Source organism: Pezoporus occidentalis, unplaced genomic scaffold (assembly GCF_034315485.1).
Source record: "Pezoporus occidentalis ecotype Australia unplaced genomic scaffold, CSIRO_AGI_Poc_V1 ctg328, whole genome shotgun sequence".
NCBI classification, from domain to species: domain Eukaryota; kingdom Metazoa; phylum Chordata; class Aves; order Psittaciformes; family Psittacidae; genus Pezoporus; species Pezoporus occidentalis.
In genome coordinates, this window is record NW_026915246.1 from 62,567 (window position 1) to 89,936 (window position 27,370).

The window sequence follows — 27,370 nt, forward strand, 5'->3', positions numbered from 1 at the left end:
AGTGGGGAAAGGTAGCATTGCCCCCCCATTCCCCAGAAGATGAACCCTCCTGGACTTCTGCAACAGGGAGAGGGATTTGCCGGGACAAGGAGCAGGGCAGGGATGGGGGACAGCAGCGTGACCCCTTCTTGGAGTCAACGTGACCTTCATTTTCCCTTGGGCTTGTCACTGCTGTCACAACAGCATCGCAATGCACGCAATGGAGCTGTGCTGCATGGCCCTTGGGGTGCAGGGGCCGGAGTCCTGCGGCCACTGCAGTGCCGATGAAGTGTTGGTTACTGAAAACAGCTCTGAGCACCCAGCTCTGCCCTCATCTGTGGCTCCCAGCAGCCGGGCAGAGCACAGGCAGGGCACAAGCAGGAGGCAGGCAGGGCTGATAGTGTGGTGCTGGGGCCCCTTGCCGGCTGCAGCGTGCACTGCAGCGGGTCCCATCCTGCACAAGGGGCTGAGCTGCCCTCCTTGACCTTGGGGAGCTGCGGTCCTCTGGGTCTGCGCAGTGCAATGCAATGGGGCCCCATGGGGTCACAGCTCTCCTGGGCTGGGCAGAGCCCAGGGGACACGAAGCTGATGGGGAAGGAGGAGAATCTTCCTCCCCTCACAGTGACTCCAGTGTCTGTTCTACCTGATAGATGCTGCTTCTCTGCCTGGCTGGGGGAGAATCATGCTCATGAGCAGCACAGAGATGCTCGTGCGTGGAAGAGAGTGGAGTAACGTGTTTCAGTGGCCAACACCGAGCCAAGTGCCCTGCTGCTTTATTGAAGATCCCCCCCCGAGCAGGGTGTGTTACACAGGGCCCGGAGTGAAAACCCCACAGAGGCACCAGGTAAGCGTGTGCTAACAAAGCCGCTGCGCTGAGGTTACAGCGCGAGCAGAGCCTTCAGCTGGTGTAAATCACAGCAGCGCCGGCTGCACCTCCCCGCGCCAATTCGCGTCATCCCAGGACCTGGCCCGAAGTCACACGAATCCGTTTCCAAAACCCCAGCGTTTCAGTGTCCTGAAGACGTCAGCATCCGCTCCTCAGCCCCAGGGCTGATGCTGCTTTGAGAAGAGGGGCAGGAGAAGGGACCGGCACCAGGCAAGAAGACGCTGCTCCGACGCGGCAGCTTCTTGCTCCTTAGGGAAGCCGGGTTTTTCAGCAGGGCCTGAGGGGTTTATACGCTTTGATTTGCAAAACTGCCTCCTGGTGCTGGTCTGTGGGCAGGGGGGTGAGACCCCCCCTCAGCTTCACCAGGGGTTAGGGCTGAGGAGCTCAGCTCCTGCCTCAGCTTGGACACCCCGAGTGCCAGTAGAGACCTCAGCCGGAGTATTCCACTGCTCCAGAGCAATGGAATGGTGCGTGCCCAGTGAGGGAGGCAAAGCAGCTCCATACGGGAGCCCAGCTCCCATCCTGCGATGCCCCAAAAGGAGGGTCCCTGGAGCAACATTTTGTCTCACCAGAGCATGAAAATCTTTAACCGAGGCTCTTGACGTTCTGGTATGTAACAAAAATACAGATATAAATACGAGCCGTTGCCAAAATGCAACCTAGAAGCAGGAAAAGGGGAGCAGGGAAAGCTCAGAGCGATGGGGCCTGAGCTGTCCCAGGGTTCCTGTGCTCTATGGGCCCGGCAGGAGCTTGCAGAGCAGGTCGATGACAAGGGACGCGGGCTGCACAGCGTCGTACTCTGCAAACAGGTGGCAGAGGTTCTCCGAATCCGTCTGGCTTTTGGCCACGAACCCGAAGATTCTTTGAAAAGGGAAAGAGATTTGCTCAGTTTGCATCCAGGAATCCAAAGGAATCCGCTCAAACCAGCCCCAGCCACAGAGCAAAAGCCCAGCTCCAGCAATTCCACCTTGGCCCGCTCCCCAATCACGTTTACTTGGAAGCAAAAGACCCAGGAGAAGTGTTTCTGGCAAGGCTGTGCAGGGTTTCTTGAGCACAAGGTAGAGCCAGATATAAACTCACTTCCTGAGCCCAGAGCAAGCAAGACCCTGGGAAGGCTGATGGGCTTGGGCAGGAGCTTTCTGCACGGCTGGATGAGGAGAACTGGGCTTAGCCAAGCCTCTCATCAAAGCCTACAGAGCAAAATGCGCCCCGTGTCTCACCCTGCCACCACGTTAACTTTTATCACAGCCCCTCTTCATTTCTAAGCTTGGATCCTTTGCTGCTCTGCGCAGCTTTGCAATGCACCCACTGAAGAGAGAGCATCTTCCCCCCGCCCCGGTTTCCACCAGCACCCTGGGGCTGCTCTTACCTGGAGGACTTGCAGTACTTCTGCCACCTGAGGGGAGAACAGAATTGGGTTCACAGACTGGTTTTTAACCCAGCCCATCAGCTGCAAAGCCAAGGTTTATATTTAGCTAAACCACAGCACGTTAAGCCCGGGGCAGGGGCTGCACAGCCGGTGGGGGGGGATTACAAGTGATGCAGATACAGGAGCCGTGGAGCACCCCTTGGACCTGCTCCCACTGGGATGGGAGCCCTCAGCCCATAACTCACTTTCTGTTCTCAGGGTCCATCCCACAGAACCTGATGGCAGCCAAGGGGTAGTGTCGCCTGAAGAACACCCTGCGGGAGGAGGAGGAGAGCGTGGTGTTAGAGGAGGGCAGAGCTGACAGAAGAAATGGGTATCTCCAAAACTAAGCCCTGTTTGCACTGCTTTGCCTGCTGGGGATGGGGGTTTGGAGGGGTGGTGTCCTGCTCCCTGGGGCTGCCACCAGGCTGATGGTGGCAAAGCTCTCGGGATGAGCCTGCTCCTGCCTCCGTGCACAGCAGCATCGTGCCCTGCGCTGCAACAGGGGGGGGTCAAGTCCGCCCCTGCATTGCGACACGGGTTTGTGCTCGCGGGCCAGCTCTTGACGTGCTGCACATGAGCCCGTTGGCAGCCTGAGAGGCAAGAGCAGAGCCGGGTGAGCTCTGTTTCCCTCGCCCATTGAGCTCTCCCTGCACCTGCCCACCCGTGAGCCCTCGGCTCCATCCTCACCCTCCCCAAGCAGCTCTTACTTCCTCTGGATGTCCGTCAGCGTCACCCCCTGCTCCGTCACTCGGAAGTGCACCAGGGTGGGTGTGGGCAGCGTCTCCAGCTCGAAGGTGCAGGAGATGGCTTTCTGGATGGCCGGGGCTCCCGTCAGCGTCTCCGTGCTCACCGAGTTGAGGTACAAGACGTTGCACACTGCAAGGACAGCACAGAGCCCTGCTCAGCGCAGCACCAGCATCTCACTGCCATGTGCGGTGCTGGTCCAGGTTCGGGGGGGGTCACAGGCATCATCCTGCGGCACCGGGCACATGGACGGGGGTCAGGTTTGTTTTGGTGGAAGCTGGAGATCTGGTGACTCAGAAATCCATCAGGAATTTATTTTGGTTTACTTTAATTCTTTGCGCTCAGAGTTTTCAAAGTCAAAATATTTCATTTCCAGTTCCTAAATGTCACATTTGTTTGGGATTTCTTTTTTTTTTCCTGTTTAGTGCATATTTCCTTTAATGAAAAGCAGAAATACCCCGAGCCAACGGAGGGCTGAAGCCAACCCTAGAACATGACTTTTTGGGCTGATTGAGCTCTGTAAAGGGCTGTTCTGGGTCAAACTGAACTTTCCAACTTGCCAACTTATTTTCCAGCCAAACAAAGTGGTTCCTGACTATGCCGGGATCCTCCCCATGGCCTCCTGCCCATCACCCTCTGCTCTCACCTGGAGAACACCCGCCACTGCCCCCAGGCCTGGGGTACCGGTGGTGGAAGAGAAGCAAAGACCCTTCCCCATCCTGCTGTGCTGTTTCCATGTGCCTTCCATCAGCAATTTAACCAGCCCCAGCTGCCCCATCCCTGTCCTAGAAACCCCAGATGTTCAATACCCATCAGTTCAATACAATTAGGAGAGGCTTAAAAATCCCAGGCTATTTAAAACTGTGGGAATTATGGGTCTTTCATCAGCCTTGTGACCTCAAGAACTGTGTTTTCACCATCCTGAGGACCAAAAGTCTCCTTTCTTTAAAAATACCAGGCTCCCCTGCAAGCCCATGATTTGAGGTTGTGCAGAAAAACCTGCAGGTATCTGCAGCCTGGTGATAAAGGCAGGAGGGGACATTGGAGCTGTGCAAGGCAGCAGGTCACCCATGGGTGCTGGTGCAAAGACAGCTTCTGCTGTGAATGGTGCCCGAAGGAATGCCATAGAAAATAGAGCTTCTTGTTTAATAGGTAAGGATTAATGCCCCAAGCACGGGCGCATGCCCAGAGCTGTGGCTATCACCAGCTCAGCTTTACCCTGGTGTCCTCCCCAGCTCCTTTCCTCACCAGCAGTCTTCTTCAGCAAGGCCAGGGTGGATTCCGGAGCACAGTCAGGGCTGTCTTCTCCATCAGCAAGATCTGCCCAAACAACAAGCAGGAGCACTGATGCACAGGGATACCTGGATCACCACTTACCCTCCATTTCCCTCTCCTCCGATCTCCCCACTCCTCTTTTCCTTGCCCACCCTCAATAGTCCCCTGCTCCCCACAGCTTTGCTGAGCACCCTCCATCCGCAGCAGAAGCAGGTCACCATTGACTCGGGCTCAAGTCAGCTCTTGCAGGTCCCTGCTCCACCTCCAGCCCTACTGCAGGGGCACTGGGGTTCAGCCCCCTCCCCACTGCAGGACCTCACCCACCTCCCCAGGCTGGGGACTGCTCAGAGCACCTCTCCTGTCCCCAAGCACCTACCTCGGGTGGGGATGCTGAGCTTGCAGGGCAGTGCCAGCGGCGTGATGGCATGCTGGTACACGAAGGCAGAGAGGCTCCCTGCAACACAGAGCTGGGAGTTGAGGGGTTGCTGGTGCCCAAAACCTCCCACCCATGTGCCTCAGGCCCTGTACAGTGTCCCATGGAGCTCAGAAGGAAGGGGGGGGGTACTGAGTTTGACTATTTGGGGTCTCACGTCGGTTTTCCAACCTGCATCCCATGTTCCTGGTTTGGAGACTGCTTTTGAGGGCTTTTAGGGGCTTTTGGGGGGCTGCTGTGGTTGATGGCAGCATCCTCACCGAAATACAGCTCCTCGCTGGCTCCTTTCAGGTGCACCCCTTTGGCAGAGGACTCGATGAGGAAGTGCCGGATGAGGTCACTGCTCTCATCGCCTGCAGGCGGGAGTGGAGACAGTGTCAGCACCAGCATCGGAGCCGTTTTCACCCCTGCCCTTCCCCGCCTGCCCCTGCCAGCTCCAGTGCATCCACCGTGCAACAAGTGCGGTGCCAGCCCCAGCACAGGGGTGCAACGAGCGCGCACAGACCCCGCCACTTGCATCTCTCATAGACAAGAGCAGCTTCTCAGCTTGCTGGAGTTTGAGTAGTTTCAGTTAAACCCTTGGCTTTCCCAGTGAGCCCTGTACCTGTCTGGCTGCCGGATGGAGACACGAGAACCTTCATGGCCAGCCCGAATGAGCCGCGGTACGACGTGCTGTCCCGCACCACGAACGTGCCTGGCTCCTTGTCCTTCAGCAGCTGGATCGCTGTCAAAGTACAGGAAGAGGCTCAGCCAAGCCAAACAGGTAGAACCTCCCCGGGTTGCTGATGCTCTCATGGGGAGCTGTTCCTTGGCAGCATGTGCAGAGGACACAGGCATCCCTTATGTGGGTACCACATGTGGTGCCCCTGCAGAGTGAGGGACCTGGCTCGGTCCCATGGGTCCTGTGGTCCCAGGACAGAGTCAGCCCCTGCCCAGGCCATGCTGAGTGGCAGCACATTAGGAGGAGAAACTCTGTTGGAGTTAAGGGAATCACAAACAGGCTGTGTCACAGCCCATGTTTGAGTGGGCCCCTGGACCTGGGAGTGGGCATCAGTACACTTTGAATTGCCATCACTGAGTCTCCACAGGACCTCAGTGTGGGCACTGGGATGCTGCGGGGTTAAAGCTTCAGCCTGGGGAACAGGCAGCATCCTCCCAAGAGCAATCCTGCAGAGACCCTTACCTTGCTCCCTAGTTATGCTCGGCTTGAACCAGTATTTCGATGTGTCCATCACAAACTTCATGGTGGGCTGCCCAGCCCTGGGGGGACCTGCAAGAGACCATGCAGCGTCAAGGACCTGACAGACTTCACAGCAGCCATCACCAAGAGGACAAAGCTCTGGCAAAGCAATTCCTCTTTCAGGCTGGCCGAGGTTGAAGGCTGTTGTTTTCAATCCTTTTGAGCAGAGCTTCCTCCCTGTGCCGCAGAATAATTCATTCCCCACGTAATTATCTCTCTTGGCAGGCTGTGATGGAGCTCAGGGAGGCAGCACATGGAATCCCCCAGCAGTGCCCATCTGCACAAGTCTACCAGCCCATGGGGATTTACACCGGCTGAGGATCTGACCCACAAAGCCCTCCTGCTATTCCCATAAGGGTCCCAATTAAAACCCTCTGCCCTGAGGGCTGCCTCTGCTGGTCTCCAGAGAACAATAGCCCCAGTGTTTACCCTTGAATGAGGGACCCTATGAGCTCTGGTATCTTTAGATGCCCTCCAGAGCAAACTGCTCTGGGCTCACAGACAAGCATGAACCAACACAATTGTGGTTGGCAGTCTCAGGTACTATAAATAAGTGTACCCGCATCTCCTGGAGGGGACCCGAGCGTTTCTGCCTGCCGAGCAAAACACCGTGGCTAATGCAGGCTCATCAGCAAAGAGCTGCGGACCCCCGCAGAGCTCTGCAGCCTGGTGGAGATGCAGCGAGGCTCTCCAGCCCCAGCAAGGACCTCCTGTCCTTTATGTCTATGACCCATGGATAAACCAGAGTAGAGAACAGTGTTTGCTTCCCCTTTCCTGGCAGCTCCTGGGCTCTGAAGCTCCTTCCCCCCTCAGGCCTGCCCTATGGCAGGGAGGTGACTTACTGTCTGGGCTGCAGGAGAGTGCTGGTGCCGACAGCGCGGTGTTCAGGCCACCGAGCCCTGAGGATGGGCTGCAGGTGGGAGCAGGGACCTGCTTGACAGAGGCTGGGGGGGCTTTGGCCGGCCTGGAAGATGCATCCCCTTGTTCCAGGCACCCGTTCACCAGCAGCACCGGGATGTCGGCTGAGGAGCTGAGGATGGAGGGGGGGCAGCTGCTGGCCTGTCCCTTCTGGGATGGGGAGGTGCTGGCTTTGGTGGAGGAGTCTGCCCTGGGCTGGTGGGGACTCAGGCCAAAAGCTTCTCCCGAGTGAGAGGTGATGCTTGGGGAAGGTGGGCAGGGGCTGCCCAGGGAGCTGGCAGGAGACGGGCAGTCAGCGGAGAGGCAAGCAGTGGGGTGAGCATCCGAGTCGTCATTGTGGAGCGAGTAGGTGCTGCTGCAAGGGGGACACAGAGAGCAGGGGGGTGCTTAGCTGGGATGCAATGCACAGTGCACCCCAGGGACCACACCAGCCCTGTGGGGCATCGAGCCCCAGCCTGAGGAAGGAGGTTTTGGACCGTGGGACTTGGGATAACCACCCCGTGCCCCTTCCATCCCCACCATCAGCCCAAGACCAGTTACCTTCCAAGGATGTAACTGGTGTCCGAGCCAGGGCTGGTGGAGAGCAGGGACACCCGGCTGCTCCTCTGCTGAGCCCTCACCACGTGCACCGGCTTCAGCAGGTTGTCGAGGCCCGGGGAGGTGCCGGGGGTGCCGGGGCCATAGGAGATGCTCTCGGTCCGGCACTGATGGGGCACGGCCACGCACTCGGCTGCGCTGCTGTGGGGTGGGGAAGCTGCAGAGGTTGGCCTGGGGCTGGATGGGCTGGAGAAAACCACGCTGCCACTGGTGCTGTAGTTGCCTCTGAGCCCCCCTTTTTGGGACAGGAAACCGTTGCCCTGGGGGGACCTCGAGAACGGGGTGCCCGAAGGGCTGGGGGAGCCCTGCAGCCGCTCGGGACATGTGGCTCTGCCTGGCGTCATCTCTATGTACTTGATGTCTGCAGGAGGAAAGAGGAGGTCGTTACCAGCTCAGTGTGAATCAGGTTTGTTAGCTAAGCTCTGTGGCACACACATGTCCCTTCTTGCTATTCATTTTGGCTCTGATGCTCATGCCCTGCAGGGTGCTGCGCCCCGGGAGGACCCCCATGGCCCAATGCTGTCTTCATTAAGATCCTGTGAGGGCTGATTTGATTCCTTCACAGACCCCAAGCCACAGAGACACCCCCCAGTGCTGGCAGGGAGGGGGGATACACACAGTCAGGTCTGACTGCACAGACCCCCCCCATCCTGTACTGCAGCACCGGGGCCTGCAGAGACCTGCAGCCAGAGCAGGGTGTTTCCTCTGGCAGCGGCTCTGCTTGTACCTGACTAAAGAGAAAAACATGCAGCTGCTCCCCCAGCGATGGCACCGGGCTGGAGGGTGCCCACGGCAGCAGGTACGGGGCCCTGCACACCCATTTGAGCACAGGGAGGGGGGCTCCTTGGCCCCCAGGGGCACCAGCAGCCAGGCAGAGGGAAGCCACGAGGCTGTAGGTGCCAGTTATGGCACCTGCTCACCCTTCCCTTCTCCCATCCTGCACAACAGTACTCATTCCCAAGGCAGTTTCTGCGCCTGTGCCCTGCTGTGGGTTCCCTCGTGCTCTTCCATTCATGCTTGGGGCAGGCAAGGCACTGCCTCATCTCCTACCCCCTCTTTGCTCACCAATATCTGTATCTAGCAGAGCATCGCTTGCTCCCAGACCTTCAGTGCGATCTCAGGGACGGGACAAGGGGGTGCTGGCTGCCCATGGTGCATGTCAGTCCCTGTGTGCCTTGAACAAGCTGTCTGAGCTAGAAGATGTCTTTTAGCAAGAGACACTCAGGCTTGATTCGTGTGCTCGCAGTGATGGTGAACTCATCACCTCCCCAGGGAGGCTGTTCCAGTGCTTAATCACCTCCACTGCTTCAAGCATGCTCCTTTCTAGTCTGAACGTGCCCGGCTCTGTTTTCAGCTCCTGGTTCTTGCCCTGCCATGGAGTTCAGGAAAGCTCCCCTTCTTGAAGGTGTTTCTTGGAGGGAGAAAAACCCTTCTGCTGCAGCAATGAGAAGCTGCTCTTGCCAGCCCTGAGCTCCCTGGCAGTTGATGGTTTATGCTGTGCTGGGACCTGCTGGCCAGGGCAGAGCGGCTGCCCCTGGAACGCCAAGCGCTGCAGCCCCAGTTTCCTGCAAGGAACAAGCAGACCTCTAGGGCATAAAGCTGGGGGAGCAGGAAAAGCACAAGTCTGTACACAAGTTACTCCCTGAGCCCCTTCTCCGCGCTGATCCCAGCGTGGGATCCGATGGGCAGAGCCGGAGGAGAGCTGCCGAGGAGGCGCTGGGTCAGGCTGCTCCCAGGGGGAATGCGGCTGGACCATGCACAGGAAGGAGCCGGAACTGCAGCCTCCTGCCATGGGCAGGCAGCAGCAGCTCCTCCGGAGCCCTGCGGTTCTGGTGTCAGCATCAAACCCTTACAAGCAGCTCTTTTGGGTGCTTCTTGTCAATGTCGCCCTCAAAAGGGGAAGAGAAATGGGGATTTTAATTGCTCTTTAAAAAAATAACCGAAAAGCATCTATGCACTGCAGAGTGCTGCTTTGCTGCCCTCGCTCCTGCTTATCATAGAGCTCAAATATTTGCTCAAGACCTTGGCAAGGTTCTCAGCATCAAGGAGTGGCAGGAGTGTCACCAGCACGGAGCAGAGCTGTCACGCGAGCTGGGATGCTGTCCCCTTCTGCAGGAGCAAGCAAGTACCAGAGGGAGTTGGTGACTCTCATCAATGTGTCTCCAGCAGCTGTGCTGTTAAACCCCTCCTCATGGTTTCCACTAGAGCAGAACAAGCCCCTCTCATGGGCTCAGGGCACTGTCAGTCTCCTGCCACATCAAGCGACTGTGCCTGCAGGGAAGAAAGAACCTTAGGAAGAGCATCAGGCAGAAAAGGAGGGTGTGGAAGTGATTCGGGGGTGTTGTGGGGCCTCCCCTGCGTGGCCAAGGGGAGGAAAGGGAGGCAGGAGCCCAAGATGAGGAGATGAGAACAAGGCTGGGCAGGAGGAGGTGGTGATGCGAGATGTGCAGCAGTTGGGAGTTTGTGTTAGACAGGAGGAGAGCTGTTAGAAGAAAAAGAAAGCTGAAGCGAGGCTTTTCCCATGAATCCGGAGCCAGATTCCCAGATGTTCAGTTCCACACCGGGAGCCAGATGCTCTAACCCACGGGCACGACACCGATACCTGCGGGCTGCTGGGGACTCCAGCCCTCGAGTGATGCCTGGGGGGGGCATCCCAAGGCCTCTGCAGCCAGGGTGAGGAGCCAAGAGCTGAACTTGCCCTTTGCCACAGTACTTTATCTACAAGGCCACCCCTTCCATCCCAGTGGGAAGCGGGAATGCCTCTGCTCCACAATCAGCCGAGCCCCATGGCAATGCCTTTAACATCCTCTCCCTTGCCTTTCCTCTGGAAACAGCCCTGGGGATAGACTGTCAGGCTATTTCTAAAGACACAGACAGATAAAAAAGCTTTCCAGAAGCATGGAGACCGTATCTTTAGGCACCCAAACACATCGCAGAGCTGCCCCGAGGCGCAGCACAGCGCTTGCAGCAGCGTGCAGCACACGTGTCACCCTGTGCAAGGCTGTTGAGCAGCTCACACACACCACAGGAGCCGCAGGCAGGAGTGCTGGGGTCAGGAGCAGCACACAGAGCAGGGCTCCGGACTGCTGGGATGACAGAGGGGTGCTGCACAAGGGTTCACGTAAGGCACCCAGGCATGAGAGCAGGAAGAGGGGGCTGGTGTGTGCTGCTGATGCTGTGCCTCGTGTACACCAGGTGTGCTGCTGGAGGAGCACAGGGGCTCTGGAAAAAGAATCTCCCTGGCAAAATGACTTTGGAACCTGTAAATGGGCTGGTTGGGCAATGGCCGGTACCTTAGCCCAGGGCTCTGCAAGTCTGGCTCCAAGTCCTTGTGCTTCCGCGGGTCAAGTATGACCCGGAGGAAGGCTCTGCTGCCCTTGGGTAGAACCAGACTTCTGCTGCAAGGGGGAGCACATCCGCACATCACATCCAGGGTCAATGCCTGTCCCTAATCACTGATGGCAATAACATGGACTAGGAGTTTTCCCCACCAGCTACAAGCCCCATTTCTAATGAGAACTGATTCCCCAAGCACAGAGGAACAAAGATCAGGCTGAATTAAAGGCTTCTTCCTGCAGATGGTTTTCACTACCTCTGAGCTGCACCAGCTCCACCACACGCCCAGCACCTTTTGCCTCACCTATTGCCTCTGGATCCTGTTTCTTGGTAGCAGCAGTGTCACCCTGAGGAGCAGCTTGGACTGCATCCTTCGCTGGCTTGCACGGGAGCGGCTGAAAGGTTGGATCGATTTCTAGGATCATCCTGTTGAGGCTCTCTATGTCCAAGGTAGGAGACCCCAGGCGAGCCTCCAGATCCACACCGGGGCTCTCCTCCTCCTTTGGCTGATGCGCTCTCTCCAAAGGGGTCTCCTTTGGAGCCATGTGCTCAAACACAGGGTGGGCTCTGTAGAGCCCCCCATGGGGCAGCACGCGTGTGTTGGTGTGCACCATGGCCGGCGGGTCAGCCCAGCCCTCCGTGGAGTAGTAGGGGCACTGCACGGGCAGCGCCGAGCAGCCCTGGTACCCGGCTGGGTGCAAGCTCTTGCTCTCCTCCCGTGAGGAAACGCACACAGTCTGTCCAACGCGCAGCACGTGGCTTTGTATGACCTGGGACATGCTTTGGCTTCCTGCTTTGATGGCTTTAGAGTCCAAGGGAAATCTCCTCCTCGTCCTCCCCTCTTCCTTCTCTCCGCCAAGGACTTCGGACCCCTTCACTCCAGTCTCAAGCAGCAGAAGAATCTGAGGAATGCAGAGAGAGGAGCGGTTACACAGGCATGCCCCGGGCAGGAGCAGACTGCAGCGGAAAACTCTATAAAAACGGGGATTTGGAGCGCAAAGCTGGAATCCAGCTCATAAGCAAACAAGTCATCCCCTATTGCTTTTCCACCCCCTTCCAGCCCCTGCGCCCGCCGCCACCGTGCATCCGGGCAAGTGCAAGGGGGATTAATTCGCAACAGCTTGTCAGGAATCAAAGGCCTGAACGCTGCATTCCGCTCCATCTGCACGCTGCTTGTTTTCCTGGGCAGGAATGAAGGGTGACTCCAACAACAGCAGTGGGGGACCCTTGGAAGCCACCCGGAGCAGACAACGAGCCCGGAACCACGCAGGTCAGACCTGCCGTGGGCCATAGGGATGGAGCTGCTGCCAGAGCAGTGGGTGTACACTTAATTGGAGGGTTTATTTGGCTGGCACAATGCGAGCTGAGCCCTGGAAGCCTGTGTATGTGTCTGCTTTCTCTAGGAATCCGATTGCTATTAAATTCGGAATACTCCCTGGCTTTGCTTTAGATAGAAAGCATTCTCTAAGTCTCCAGTCCAAAAGACCCATGCCAGGAGCTGGGTTCCTCTGGGGGGTTCTCAGACACTGTTTGGAGGTGGGGGAAGTCGTGCAACTGCATCTGCAAACAAGTGGGGTCCCCCCCGGCTGCTGCTCTCCCTCCTGCTCGTCGGCACAGTCAGCAAACCTCAGTGCCACCAACGTGCTGAGGGAGCCTCACTCTGCCTTAGGAGGAGGAAAATAAACCTGTCTCCCTTCCTACCCACCGGGGCAGCCAAACCCCGGCGTCTTGGTGCTTGGACATCAAAGCCAAGTACATTTCCCAGTATGCCAGATGCATGGGAACGTGCCCATCCTCTCCGGTCCTCAGGGAGGGCAGCACCAGTGGGGACCACAAAGTCAGAGCCAAAGGCTCGCTGACAGGAGATAATGCTAGAGCTCAGGGCTCGCTCCTGCGTGCCCTGCGTGGAGCTGGTGTGTGATGCATACAAGCAGTGGGCTGCACTTATCACGGTATTTGTCCTTTCCTGCATCAGCCTCGAAGCAGTTATTTGCTCTCCTATCTCGGGGTGATTAACTGTGGAGTCACAGGGCAGAGGCAGAGCCGTGGGTCCATCGCGCCGTGGGCAGGGCTGGCGCCGTACGTCATGTCTGCCGAGCGGTGACTAAGTGCTGCGCTGGGCGAGGTGGCTCAGGGCAGGCTGGCTTTGCCCTCGGTGAATGCTATAACCCTGGAGAGGCTTCTCCTCTCGCTGCAGAGACACCCAGAATAGCACACGCTCGCCGAGGTTAGTGCGTTAGAAGCAAAAGCATTGCTGCTGTCTGCTGGGTGAGCGGCTGAGTCACCCCCGTTAACACGCTCTAAAGAGCGAGGAGAGGTTTTTAAGGACTGCAGGAAGCGAATAAATACTTCAGCCCCATTTAGAATCCTGCCCAGACCCCACTGTGTCTCCTGGGCCTCTTGAGAGATGTTATTTAGAGGACCAGCAGGCTGGCGCAGAAGAAAGGCTCAGGACAAGGACATGTCCTGCACCAAGACCTGTGCTGCAGGAAGGAAAGCACCTCTGGGAGGCAAGTGCTGTGCCTTTAGCTGGGAATCAGCCAGGCACATGGCATCTCCGAGTTGGAGCTAACCAATACTACAGCTGGGGCAGCCCCTCCAGGCATTTGGGGTCTGCAAGCCAGCTCTGTCCCATCCTGATGGGAGATGACCAGAGCCTGGGGCAGGTTATCCCTATGGAGTGCCAGCTGGGATCTACCAGAAAACGGGTGGGAAGAGCTGGACCTCAGGGGAGCTGCCATCAGCACAGGTCCACACTCTGCCTGCTTCTGGTTCCCTGCCCTGGAGCACGTATGTGCCAGCGTGCCACAGGCGATGCTGCGAGGGGTGCAGCACAGTGCAAGGCTTGCGGAGAGCGTTTGTCGAGTATAAAAAGAAGAGTCATTCCAGGTCAAAAACACAAGTGAGATGGAGTGAAAATTGGATTCTCCCCCGGGGACAAGAACTGCCTGGCTCCAGTCAGCGTCCGCAAGACAAGGCTGGTTTTAATTTAAGTAGGTACAGAAATAACGTGCAGTATGCATGAACCGGGACTGTCAGGGGGTTCCAGGAGCATGCACGCAACAGCTTCCCTCCTCTCTTGTACTCCTGCCCTGAGTTTTTGATCCATCTCATGCCAGAAGGAGCCTCCAAACCTCATTTCCCTTCCCTTCTCTGGGTTAAACCCTCCCAGGCTCCTTGCAAGAGCCCCGAGCGTCACATGCAGGCTCTTGGGCTCGGAGGAGCCAAAGCAAAGGGCTGGGATGAAGGAGGTTAACGACAAGGTGGCTGCTCACAACCAGCCCATGGCACGTCTGTGCCGTGCTGCGGGGCACGATGCACCGGCACTGCAGCAGAAGCATCGCAGCCCTGGCAGAGCTCACCCAGTGCTGCAGACGTGCCTTGCAGCGCTTGGCTGGGAGCTCATCCGAGCCTGAGAGCGTTCCCTGGCTGCACAGAAACACGGGGGGAAGGAGAGCATTTGTTTGGGCGAAGACAAGGCCAGCACAGGCAGAAATGGAAATAAGCTTGCCACAAACACATCTAGACTGGAAATTACAGAGCTCCTGCTTCTGGAAGCAGGCTGCGGAAAGGAATCCCCCTTCAGATGAAGGCTTAGACGGACACGCTTATAAAGGCGCTTGGTGGGGCAGCTGCTTACCCCACCAAGACACCCAGCTTGGCGAAGCAGGATTCAGCCCAGTAACCCCGGTCCTCATCGCCTCCTCCAGCCCAGCTCGGGGGGCAGCCCCTGCTATGATAACCCAAAGCCCCCCCGATGTGCAAAGGGGCTGCCAGCACTGGGGCTGGAGTGGGAGCATCCGCGTGGGGCTGCAGGAGGTGGGAGCTGGGTCTGGAGGTGCCTCCTGGGCGGGTGAATCCGGGTGCCCTTGGGCCAGGGCTGTGCCAGGCACACCCTGGTGCTCCCTAACAGCCCACAGCCTTTGCCAAGCCCTCTAGGCACAGCCCAGCCCAGCCAACGGCCACGTGTGGTGGGCCCCATGGATCCCCCATAGAGCAAAGCGCCGTTGGTGGGAGCACAGCGAGACCCCCAGCTCCAGCTCTACCCAGTATGAGCCAGGACACAGCCTTGTGCCCCGTCTGCTCAGAGACCCCAGCACAGCAAACCCAGCTGCACCAGGAAGAGTGGAAGGAGCTGCTGGGACACCCAAGATTTACAGGGCTCATTACACCCAGTTTAACCACGGGGAGGGCTGCAGGGTGACTTGCCTGGATTAGCAGGTCGTGCTGATGAGGGCGAGGATAAGGGTTCCCATGGTTATGCTGTGTTTTGCCCACAGAGCAGTATCGCACAGCAAACACCAATATACCTCCAGCTACAGCGGGTTCCAGCACCTCTGGAGCACGAGGCAGCTGAGAGGGGTGATGGTCAGACAAAGCCAGCTCCCTCCTTGCTCAAACAAGAACTAGTTAGGAGGTCCAGCAGCCAAAAGAAGCCTTTATGAAATCCCTGACAGCTTCTTGGTATTCGATCAGCCCCCGGAGCCCCACGATGGGGCAGCATCCGTGTGGCCATTGCCAAAGGGGGACTTGTTGCTGGGGCAGGGAGAAGCACTGCAACACAGCCCGGCAGCAGCAGCCAACCTCCTGCAGCGATCCCCTGCCAGCAGCCCCAGCGCATCCTTGTTTAGCAACATTTCAGGCTTGACAGGGTCTCCAGGGCTTTGGATGAGGAGGGTTATTTGCAATGTCGAAACTGCTCCTCTCCCGCTGCCGTGTTCCCTTTTCCTCTCCCGGGATGGCTCTTTCCCCGTTGGCAAGAGCTTGTCTGGGTAGGAGACAAGCACCATCCCTGGGAGAGGTCCCAGCACAGCCAGGAGGGGTTTGCCTCCAGCTCTTTGCAGGCTGGGCAGTGGGCACGGGAAGCAACGGCATCGGGCAGCAAGAGGAGCTTTGGAAGAGGGTGCGTGTCCAAAATTAGACTAAGTTAGCTAATCCTAGGAGCATCTGAGATGAGTTACAGGAATATGAGAGCTCTCAGTCACACCAACAAGCTCCTCGGAGCACCAGCCTGGGTTGCTGCCTTCGGATACCACAGACACATCTCACCTCCCTTCCCACATTAGGCTGTATAATGACAAGGGAAGCTGCAACGTTAGGGAAGCCCTTTCCCTGCATCTCAGAGGTGCCAAGGGAAGGGAGAGGATGGGAGCTGCTGTACGGAGGCTCTGCAGGTTCTCAGTGTTCCAGAAGGACACCATACAGCAGCTCTCCCCCACGCACATCCCCTCAAGTGTACAGCACTGCACCCCAGGGCTTGAAACCTTATGAAGCCACAGACCATGCTCCATGCTCTTCTCTTTGGTGCAAGGGACAAACAGCACAAGGTGGGACTCGGTGCTCTTCCTCCCCTCCTCAGAACTCCATCTTCCTGCCCATACATCTGCCTGCGCAGCCCTGTGTCTGCAGTGCTCCTGGCTGGAGCTTCCACAGGACAACCCTGATGTTCTGCTTCTCTCTTAGGCAAGGATGGATCCCAGGACCTTAGCTGTGGTTTCACAGCATCTCTTGACACTGACCCGAGGCACCGTGCTGTGACTTTACTGTCAGTGGCTTAAGAAAGTACAGTGATACCAAATAACCTTGACAACGCACTGCCTCTGACTTCTTGCTACCACGTGGCATTTTGATTGCCTTGGACTCTCAACACTTCACCACACCACAAAGCCCTGTGTACACACAGAACGTGCTCTCATTGCCTCCTTGCTATGGGCTGAATTCACTTCAGAGTGAGTGGAGCACCTCGCACCACTGGTACAGCAAACATCATGGGAAAGCTTCAAGCTCTGCGTGAATCAGAAAGGCAATTGCTACCGAATAAAACCCATTGAAGACTGAGGAAAGCCCCAACCCTCTACCCAAGCAAAAAGCATAAGCCCGTGGCATTTCCCACAGAACATCCAGCAACATTCCCCACCCAGGATAAACAGCCCTTGGTCTCTCTGCCAGCCAGCAGCGTTGTTCAGGCAGGAACAACCATGTCTTGGCTTATTCAAGATCTCTGCAGCAGATTTCTCCCAAGGCACAGGAATAAACACCAGTTAAACGCAAAGCAGCAGCAGAAGAAAGAGGAGCGATGGAAGAGAGGAACGCATACAAGCTGCAAACAACATTAGCATGGAGGATGGAAGGAGAGAGCTGGAAAAGCAGATACAGCCCCTGAAGCAAGCACTCAGCAATACCTGCACTGCAGCCGCTTGTCCCCTCTCCTGCAGCAACACCTCCAACAGCACCTTGAGCTCTTAAACTCAGCACAAGGGTGGGTCCGTGAAGGACTCGGTCCTCTGGGAGCCTTGGATTTAATGGGAGCCCAGTCCCTCCCACCTGGGCTGAGCTTCGCTCGCCGCCCCTCTGTGCACTGGGTGCAGCCCTGCTCCGGCCAGGTGGGATGCAAGAGGGAAGATCCAGGGGATGGGATACAGCTGGAGCATCCAGCGCATGGGCACAGCACAGCCCGAGGCAGAGCGACCCGGACGAGCTGCTCAGGACTTTCAGCTGGTGCAGGGCAAGGTAACTGCTGGCAGCAGCTGAGGGTTTGATGCTGCCATTGACAGCCCTGTCCATGAGGTCCCACCCGGGTCAGCAGTAGCCCAAAAACCAGCACCCAGCCATGGCATGGGCCCCTCACAGCTTGTGGAGGGAGAGCAGACAGGGACCGGGCTTCAACCTCCCTCCCTGGCCTGAAACCCTTGTCTTGATTCAGCCTCTGCTGAAGTGCAGCAGTGAAGTGCAACCATCTTGACTCATGATGCTCCTTTGTGTGTTCGAGCCCTCTGATTTACCCAAATGCCAGGGAAGTCCCAGGTACCTCATCCAGCTCATGCCAGCATTGGGAAGGGGTCCTGTGACCTTTGGTTATTCCTTTATCTTAGTTGCATCCATTTATTTTCATGGGTGTGGAGAGAGAACAAGCTCCATTTGGAGCATCGCAATTGTGGTGTCTCCCTGCTCCTCCTCGGTGCAGAGGGCACCCACAGAGCTGTCATCGGGAGGAGCAGCCTGCGAGGTTACAGCCTGGCCCTGTGTCACTGCCTTGGTGGCAAAGGCGCTGCCTCACGGGGTGAGATGGGTCCAACTGGGTGCAAAGGGGAAGAAATGATCTCCCATCACATCTGGCTAAAGGGCGGCTATAGCCTTCTAAGGCTGTTCTGGCCTGAGCTAAACCAAGACCTGGGTCTGCCCACACCCTCAGCACATTATCTGCTGGCGCATTAGCGGGGAGCTGATTCAAGAGTGTATTTAAAGGCAACTGTGCCTCTAAGTCCCTGCTTGTGCAGTGTCCGTCGCTGAGCAGCCCGGCCTGAGTGCTGCGTTCAGCATTCCCACGTTGGGAACGGAGGGGAAGAAATAATCCCCAGCCATCCACATTTTGGATGGCTGTGCGTTTTGGCTCAAGGCTTTCTTCCAGTTTCAATGGGCACAGAGCCACGCGGCAGCCTTTGAAATCCCACATGTGAAATGCCCGTTTTCGGGGGAAATGCCTGTTCTGCTCCCAGAAATGCTCTGTGCTGGCGGCAGCGCTGCCACACGGCGGAGGGACGCTTTGAAACGGCCGATTTTATCAGGAAAGACACCATATAAACTCCCTTCCTTTCAATTCCTTGATCTCACTTTACAATCTTTCCAACGTTTCATTTATTGTTGGCGGTTGTTTCTTCCTTTCCTTACATCCCTGGAATTTACAGTGCTCCACGCTGCCAGCACAGCCCCTTTCCTGCTGCAAGACTGAAGAGGGGAGTGAGTGATCTCCCAGCAGCTTTCCTTTTTCCTGGCTGGTAAAATTCCCCGTTGATGGGGGACCTGACAGGCAGTGTTTGCAACCTGGAGGACGCTCAGTACCGCTGTTGCTGCACACACGCAGCATGAGGCTCCAGCTGGGAGCAGGCAGTGTTGGGAGACCAGGATCTGTGTTAGGTTGTAGAATCACAGACTCATAGAATGGCTTGGAAAGGATCATAAAGCGCCTTCAGCTCCAACCCCTGCCACGGGCAGGGACCCCTTCCACTGGAGCAGCTTGCTCCAAGCCCCTGTGTCCTTGAACACTGCCAGGGATGGGGCAGCCACAGCTTCTCTGGGCACCCTGTGCCAGCGCCTCAGCACCCTCACAGGGAAGAGCTTCTGCCTAAGAGCTCATCTCAGTCTCCCCTCTGGCAGGTTCAAGCCATTCCCCTTGGCCTGTCCCTACATCCCTTGTCCCAAGCCCCTCTCCAGCTTTCCTGCAGCCCCTTCAGGCACTGGAGCTGCTCTCAGGTCTCCCCTTCAGGAGCCTTCTCTTCTCCAGGCTGCCCCAGCCCAGCTCTCTCAGCCTGGCTCCAGAGCTCCAGCCCCTGGATCATCTTTATGACCTCCTCTGGACTTGCTCAAGGCTGAGCCTCTACACTGTTCCCTGAGCTCTGCAGCCCTGGTAAGATAAACCCTGTGTCAGCAGGATGGAGCGTGTGGTTCAGGGTTGAGCCCATCCCAGAGCGAGCCTGCGCTGGACCACCCTGTCCCACCGCCCCAGCTCCAGCCCGTGGCTGCTTCATGCCTCGTTAGCCAGAAGGTGCTGAGCAGCCAGATTTGGTGATGCAAAGCTGCTTGCTGCGTTCTAACATCCCGTCCCGTTCGCCCCGGGCCTGCAGGGGCCTCTCAGCCCCGGCCTGATGCAATTCCTCTTCAGAGGGTATTGGATTGTTACTGCTGTTGGCACTGACAGAGCCAAACTGAAATCCTGGGTTGGGTTTTGAGCATTGCTTTCAGTCTGCAGCACAGGCTTTCACGTCTCAGTGCTTTTCCATCTGCGTTGTGTAAGCCCCTCGGAGGTGTCCTGGAGGGACCAGTTGCTATAGAAAAGGGCTTGTTTGTTGCAGTGCTGTCCACCTCCTCGCCAAGTGCTGAAGCAAACACGATATTGCAAGACCCCTCTGAAAAAAAAACCTATCATTTTCCTCTGGCTTTGACTTTGCTGCTTTTGCAGGGAAGCCAAGATGCTCCGTGGCTCCTTTACCAAGACCTTGCATCTCCGTCCGCATGGAAGATTAACAGCAATAAACCCACGAGGTGCACTGGGGGCCCTGCCAGCACAGCAGCGTGTTTTGCCCTGCCCTGATGGATCACTAACCACAGCCTGTCCTGCCCAGGTGTGAAAATGGGCTTGCACTAGGGCTTGTTATCCCAGTCACAGCCTGGGTTGAGTGGATTTACGGAGGATGTTGTGTATTTGAGCAGCAGCGTCTGCACACTGTGAGGGTGTGCTGACAGAGCTGGAAAAATCCCACTGTGGACAAGCCTCTGCCTCCTCCTGGGTTTCCCCACCCCGAAGGCCCCAAACATGATTAACAAACAACCTATCCTAAGAGTCTTACATAGCTGTGCAGGCGGAGAAACTCACGGTAAGGCAGCTCCTCCGAGGTGGAATGGGATGGTGGAAAGGTGGCAGGGGCTGTTTGCAGATTGGCATTCCCAACAGGAGCAGGCTGCTCCTCCAGGTCCCTGTGAGCACCCCATGGCACATCCGCAGAGGAATCCTCTGCCCCCACCTCTGCTGGTAGCTCTGTCTCCTCTTCTCAACTAAAACGGACCCGCCTGTGCAGCGCAGATCTCTCCAAGCATGGCTCTACCTGGGATGTGCTTATAAAAGACCAAGTATTGATTTGACAGCTGAAGCACCCCAAATAAAACCCGTGAGCTGGCCCCAGCACCTGCTCTGCCCCATTGCCCTTCAGCAATGCTGTGCCTCGTGTCCTGTGTTAAGCACTGAGGCCACCTCCCTCCCATCACCGGCTCCAAGCCTGGCACTTGAGAAGTGAATGGCTCCGTGCCTCAAGCTGCAGAAGTGACTGAGCAGTGCATCTGGGCAGGAAGCAGACTGCTGCTCTCTTCTTCCTCCCTCCTCCTCCCCACCCTCCAGCCTTCCTCCCTCCTCTGGGGCCTTCAGAGATGAAGCAAACGTGATATACACTGGAATACCTGCTTGAAGAGCCGCAGAGGGCTCTGACCTGCCTAGAATCGATGGCACAACTGCCACCAACAGAGCAAGTCCAGGCAGCTCCCAGGGAAACCTCTGAGGGATGCCTGACCGGCTTTGCGCTTGGATGGACCTCAACCTGCCCACCAAGCAGCGCAGGGCAGGGGAGAGGACCATAGGCATTCACTGAGGTCTGGGATTAGGTCCTGCTGCCACCTTCAAACATCCCCAGAGGCATCCTGAGCCCTTCTTTTTGGGGCCTGTGGGCACAGCGGGTAGCAGTGCTCAACAGCACTGAGCCCGGAGCATGCAACAGCACTCGTGATGCTGTGAGCCGCGCAGCACAGGGGGCATGAGGACAGACGGATGCTGAGGAGGCAGCTCTTCACACTCCACTGACCCTGGCACTGCAGGGCTCATTTTAACTGCTACGTGTGCGCTGCAGAGACCTCAGTGCTTCCGAAGCCTCCGCCAGGTGAATCACCCTTGGGCTTGGAACAAGCAGCACCGGGAGGGTGACGAGGCCCTTGGATTCCCCCAGGGGGATGTTAATCAGCCTCCTCTAACCGAGAGAAAGGACCTTTTGTTTCCTACACCTTACAGTTAGGATTTTCATCGACTCAAGTGCAAGCCAACGTGGAAGCCACACCGGAGCATCAGTGAGTCAGTGGCAGCCACGAGCCAGCGAGGGAAGGGGTGCCCTATGGGGTGCCCCAACCCAACAGGGTGTCTGTGCAGGACGGAACCAAGGAGCAACCGCTGTGGCCTGCAGCGTGCCAGAGGCTGCTCCATGGACCTGTCTGCACAAGCCGGGTGGTGCGAGGGCTTCAGCAGCCGGCGAGGGGAAAACCACTGACGTCAGTGAGATGGGATGAGGTGCTGCTGCTGCCCTGCATGGCAAAGCTGGGGCGGCAGCACCTCAAGGAGTTCCCTCGTGTGGAGGTGGAGCGCTGAGAAAGCACCTTTGTTGGTCAGCGCTGTGTGGCAGCACCGGCGGTCTCCGATGTGCTGAGGAGCTATGGGCAAGCCCCAAGGAAGGCTGGTTCTGGAGGCCCCCTGCCCCAAAGGGGTGCTCAGCACATAACAGCCTCCTGAGCCCCTGTCAAAGGCTCACCTTGGATTTCTCTGGGGTGTTTTCTCAGAGGCTGGGGACATTAAAGCCGGTGAAAGAGCCCAGGACAGCATCCTGCAGCGTGCATCTGAGGCTTGCGTTTTGCTCTCAAAACAGCACCTAGAGACTGGATTCTTCTTTTCTTCGTGTCCCTTTTCCTGAGGCAGCTTTTAACGGATCATTTCCAGTGAGGAAACCTCCCATGGGGAGTAAATGCCTCCACACTGCTGTGGTGAGGGGTGATGCAGGGAGCTGGCAGCGCTGGTTGTGCCATGTGGTAGCAGCCATCCGTCAGCTGAGACGTCACGGTCCAAAACTTTCCTTGGAAAGATGCTTTTAGGATCCACCCCGGAAACAACCGTGAGCAACCCCACACTGATGTAAGGCACTGAATGAATCACGGAGCCACCTGCCTCCCCACCACAGGCGTATTTTAGCCTGTGCCAAGTGACACCATCGCCCTGCAGCTTGTCATCACAGACTGGTGTTGGCCCTGGAGGCCAGCAGAGTCCTGAGGGATGCTCATGTGGGGGGTTGGAGGGGGTTCTGCACGCTGGGGCTCTCCACTACCAGAGGATCTTCCCAGTGCCTGTGTCAGACACCTCACATCGACTCAATAGGGCCAGCATGGTGTGACTGCCCATGGCCATGGGCTACGGGAGACCTTCCCTTCCTCTCTTGTTGCCACAGCAGAGTCCCTGGGACTCTGTTTCTCTATCCACCAGTCCCCATGTGCTGCCTTAAGCTTTGCTCCCAGCCAGTCAGAGCCACAACATGGATGGACACGTCCAAGGAGCACGTTAGCAATGGTTCCGTAGGCACTTTCACTGTCCTGGATGTCCTGTGGAGATGCTGCTTGGGAAAGAAACACACTTGGAGCCATTCCAGTAAGTATCAGTGCTAAACCCCAGGGGTCTCCAGAGGGGACTGTGCTGCTCACGCCCAGGCAGCAGCACCTGTGGCATGGGTGCGCTGTGCACAGAGCCTGATGGCACATGCACCTGAGATGAAGGCATCTCCACCTGCCTGCGTGCGCGCTGGGCTGCGCTCCAGTGACCCCTCAGCAGAGGCAGGGCTGCAGGAGGGAGATGGTGACCTCTGAGCTGTAGCTGTTGACAGCTTTCCACTGTCCACTGACAGCTTTCCACTGTCCACTGACAGCTTTCCACTGTCCACTGACAGCTTTCCACTCCATAATCACGGAAAGGTTCTGGTCCCCAGGGGAAGAGATTTGCCTGAGGTCCACGGTGGGTGGCAGAAGAACAGGAGATGAGACCCAGCTCTTCCCACTCGGCCTGGGCTGTCTGAGCTGCCCCCAAGCCGCATTTGAAACTAACACCATCAATTTTCCCTTCTCCGGGAATGAGGCTCCTGCAACCTCCGGGCAGGGAGCTGTGAAACAGCCTTTGTCTTGGAGCTGGCGTCTTTGTTATCAAGGTGAAGCCAAGGAGAACAATTGCTTTCCACACTTGCTTTTCCTCTCCACAGTCAGCCTTGTTTGCTCATGCTGCAATGCCCTAAGCTGATAGGGCTTGGCAGTTCAGGTAAATTGCACCATATTTGTTCAACAGAAAAACCTGTAAACCCTCCTGGAAGCAGGGAGTGGGTTCTGGGCACAGCCAGCAGCGTTGATTACAGTTCTGATTGCTACCAGGAATGAGTAGGAATGAAAGAAGGGATGGACAGGAAGGGGAAAGGTAAAGCCAAAGTGTACGGAGGGCCTCCGGATGGGTGCAGCACCAAAGGGCTGGAGAAGAATAGGTTGGTTAATGCAGGCTTATGGGAAGAAGTGGGTAAGGATGGCGAGAGGTGAGAATCATTCGGAGCTGGAGGACTGCCAGGGGCTGTGAGTGGGACAGGGCAGTGCTGAGGGTGTGCAGCTGCCTCTGCAGCTCTGCACCGTTTCTGTCTTACAATGGGTAAAATGCACTGAGATCTGTAGCAGCCCTTGAGGAGCTGAGGCTCAAACCCTCTCTGCAGCTGTTCCCAGGCTTCAGGAGAGCAGGAATGTCCTCTCAGGATCTGTTTCCCACATGGAGCCACACACTGGCTGTACCCAAACCACTCATGTGCTACCTGCAGAGTGGCATCTTCTCCTCCATCCCTCATAGCCTGGGCATGCATCACTGCACCAGGGCTTCCCAATGTGCTGGCTGCACTTCTGTCTGCAGCCCAGGGGAGCAGCCGGGCTGGCAGGGTGGGCTCCTGTGTGGCTCACATTCCAGGGACCCGGAGACAATGAAAGCACGGTTTGTCTGCTTGGGAGCATTGCAGAGGGCTGACTCACAGCTGCTGACACTTGTCATGCTGCAAGAGCATTTTGATATTTATGGAAGGCTGTTCACAGCCGCAGCGCAGGGTACAGGGGGGCTGAATGCTCCGCGTGCCTTCCCCATGCCTCAGCCCTGGCCAGCACTGCCCTTGCCTGCGCCTGGGCTCCCAGGCTGGAAATGCTCTGGCCCTGCTCTGCCCATCAGCCCCACTGTGGGCTCCAGGCTGGGCCATTGCTCAGTCCTGGCCAAAGCCCTCAGTAGAGTCCTGTCCGTCCCTGTCCCACGTGCTTTTGGTGCGGGGATGCGAAGGGCTCTCCAACGGGGATACTGGGCTGCGGTAGTGATAACTGGGTAGCAGAGACAGCTCACAGCAAAGCACTAGTGCCCCCGAAACCTGCTTTGCAGGACTAGCAAGTGCCTGTCAGACACAGGCACTTGGTTTGGATGCTGGAAACCCCATCGCTACGTCTCTTTCGAGTCCTTGCCTCTGCTGTTGTCCAAGTCTGCAGGAAAGGGAAGGAGAAGAGGCCCCTGCGGTTCCTTCCTGCACCGAGCAGTGGCTGCCTGAGGACCGGGCAGCATCCGTGGGCTCCCCTGTGCAGCAGAGCTGGGCAGAGAACTGGCTTCAGCCTCCGGACTGCTGTGCCAACACCTTCCCCCAGTGCTAACTTCACTTCGAGGTGAAAGGAGACTGAGGTGCTAATGGACTCTAATGGAGCCGTGCTGATTCTCCTGGGAGGGAGACAAGCAGTCCTGAAGAGCAGTGAGCAGATCACTGGCACTTCCACGGTTGTTCTGGCTGTCATTCCCAGGCATCCCTTGGGGTCACAGCTTCCATAGATTGTAAAGGAGGAAGAAGTGCAGCTCCAGGCGTGACCACCGAGGCAGGCAGGGGGTGCAGCCGGGTGCCAGTGCCACCACTTTGGAGGACTTTGGGTATCTCAGGCTCTGCCTCGCCTGCATCCCGACTGTGCCAGGTAACACCAGCATCTTCCTCTGCAGAGGAGCTGCTTGGTGAGCGCCCTGCCCGAGGTGGAGCCTGGCAGTGGGAGCGGGCCTGGCCCATGCATCAGGTGTGATGTGCTGCCCCCTTTAACTTCTATTTTGCTAACAGCAATTTCCAGTGCTTTTCTCATGCCGCTGACAAAAATGAGTCACGGCAGAACAGAACAAGCCAAAAAGGGATGCTCAGCTTGTACAAGAACAAGATGCTTTGCTCTGGTTTTGTTTGTTTCCCTGCATGTTTGTGAATTAGCACTTCCTCGCTTGCCCGTGCTCTCCCTCCTGCCCCTGCCCCGTGGATAACCCGCGAGGCTACAGCTCTCCAGCCGCAGCACGAGGAAAGGATCAGCTCCTAGACCTCGGCCAAGAAATGAACAGCTCCAAGCAGCAGTGCCCTTGTAGTGCACTGCAGACAGGTCATGCTCTATTTATTGATTCATTTTAATACCAGAAGTGCTGTGTTAATCCTTCCTTCCCTGTTCATTCGAGTGCTGCAGTTCTGCGCTGCAGTCCTGTGCCAGCAAGACAGGCAAGAGACGCTGGAAACCCATGCCCAGCTCTGCTCATGCTTCCAAGCATCACCTCGGACTTACTTCTCTCCCTCCAGAACACACACTTAGAGCTTGGCTCTTGTTTCCAAAGGCCCTTGAGATCCTCAAAAGGCACCAGAGCAATGCAAACTGTGGCTCTCCCACTGTGTCTCCCAGCTGGGCTTTCCCAATGCATTGTTCCCCGTTTGCAGAAGTGGAAATCATGCCTCAGTGGCCACCGACAGGACACAAGGCGCCAGGATTTATATGGTGCAAGCCTGTGTTCAAAGGAGGATGCCAAGAATGTGTTTTTTTCTGGATACCTTGGGCATTATCTGACTCCCCGCAGCAGCACTGAGGGGAGGTTGTAACAGCGTCTGCTTGGGAGGCCTGAAGACATTCAAGCATCAAATTGAGCATTTAGACACTTAAAAAAGTAATGAAGGGCACCACGCTGTTCCACTTAAACCAGAAGAACGTGACACAGCTTGGAGAAGGATTTAGAAACCTTTTTTTTTGGGGGGGGGGAATACAGGGAAGGAAACACATAAAGGCTAACGAGGGCTTGATCTCATCGGTACGCTGCAGCTCCCGCATCGTTGTGCTGGGCTCGGCTTCCCAGCGGACCGATTCTGCAGCCGCGGGTTGATTTCGTCTGCTCTTTGTGCTCATTCCACAGGACCAGGGGTGGGAGAAATCCCGTGGTTTCCTGTTGCCCTCCAGTGGCAGCTGCTCAGAGCAGCCGCAGCCCTGGGAATGCCGCTTCTCACCTGGGCGGCTTGGAGATGATGATAACTCCCCCCCTAGTGTTTAATATGTGTCTAATGAACATGCGGCTGTTCCACCCCAACCGAGTACTGATCCTGGCATTCCCCAGCACAGGGAAGGCTGAATGTGTCTGCTCCACGAACCAGCTCCACACCATCACACCTGCATCGCCACATAGACCCCTCTGGTGTCCTTCCCCACTTCCAACTTTGGAGTGGGAATGGCCTGGTTTTTAAATCTTTTCCTTTTTTTCCTATTTCTCTTTCAGAGTCTTTGTAGGTTGGGTCACTACATGGCGATTCTTAGATGGCAATGTTCTCCATCGCTTGTTATCATGGAATGCTTTGGGATGAAGGAACCTTAAGCCATTCCCCTTGTCCTGTCCCTACAGGCCCTTGTCCAAAGACCTTCCCCAGGTTTCCTGTAACCCCTTTAGGCACTGGAGCTGCTCTAAGGTCTCCCCTTCAGGAGCCTTCTCTTCTCCAGGCTGACCCAGCCCAGCTCTCTCAGCCTGGCTCCAGAGCAGAGCTGCTCCAGCACTCACAGCATCTTCACTGCCTCCCTCCCCAGCTCCCCACGCGCAACGAGCATCCCCAGCTCCCCACACATCCCCAGCTCCCCACGCACAACGAGCATCCCCAGCTCCCCACGCACAACGAGCATCCCCAGCTCCCCACGCACAACGAGCATCCCCAGCTCCCCGCGCACAACGAGCATCCCCAGCTCCCCGCGCACAACGAGCATCCCCAGCTCCCCACACATCCCCAGCTCCCCGCGCACAACGAGCATCCCCAGCCCATAGAGCTCGCTCCCATCTTTATCCCCAGCACCGCCGGACTCGCCCTTTAAATCCCCCCCGGCCCAGCTCCCCCCCTTCCCCTTCCGATCCTCATCCCGCTCCGGCCGCGCACGGTGCTCCCC

At 57.1% G+C, this 27,370-nt stretch overlaps 1 protein-coding gene across 1 annotated transcript; it reads right to left on the minus strand.

Moving 5' to 3' along the window:
* Nucleotides 1–1,249: 1,249 nt before the first annotated feature.
* Nucleotides 1,250–17,162, minus strand: TNS4 (tensin 4). Its single transcript, XM_062629075.1, has 13 exons — nucleotides 17,002–17,162; nucleotides 11,124–11,721; nucleotides 7,427–7,844; nucleotides 6,811–7,241; nucleotides 5,912–5,998; nucleotides 5,333–5,452; nucleotides 4,989–5,081; nucleotides 4,672–4,749; nucleotides 4,269–4,340; nucleotides 2,984–3,152; nucleotides 2,480–2,548; nucleotides 2,235–2,261; nucleotides 1,250–1,726 (listed from the first exon to the last, which is right to left on the minus strand). The coding sequence occupies exons 2-13, from the start codon at nucleotides 11,596–11,598 to the stop codon at nucleotides 1,597–1,599; spliced, it is 2,169 nt and encodes a 722-aa protein (XP_062485059.1). The 5' UTR covers nucleotides 11,599–11,721; nucleotides 17,002–17,162; the 3' UTR covers nucleotides 1,250–1,596.
* Between the last annotated feature and the right edge of the window lie 10,208 nt (nucleotides 17,163–27,370).

Bases quoted from the DNA above. Each gene is read 5' to 3' on its own strand.
- TNS4 (XM_062629075.1), bottom strand. From the start codon at position 11,598: ATGTCCCAGGTCATACAAAGCCACGTGCTGCGCGTTGGACAGACTGTG. The intron at 5,082-5,332 runs GTACAGGGCTCA...TCCCGCCTGCAG, and splicing joins TCCATCCGGCAGCCAGACAG to GCGATGAGAGCAGTGACCTC. The intron at 2,549-2,983 runs GTAAGAGCTGCT...CTCCTCCCGCAG, and splicing joins CTGACGGACATCCAGAGGAA to GGTGTTCTTCAGGCGACACT.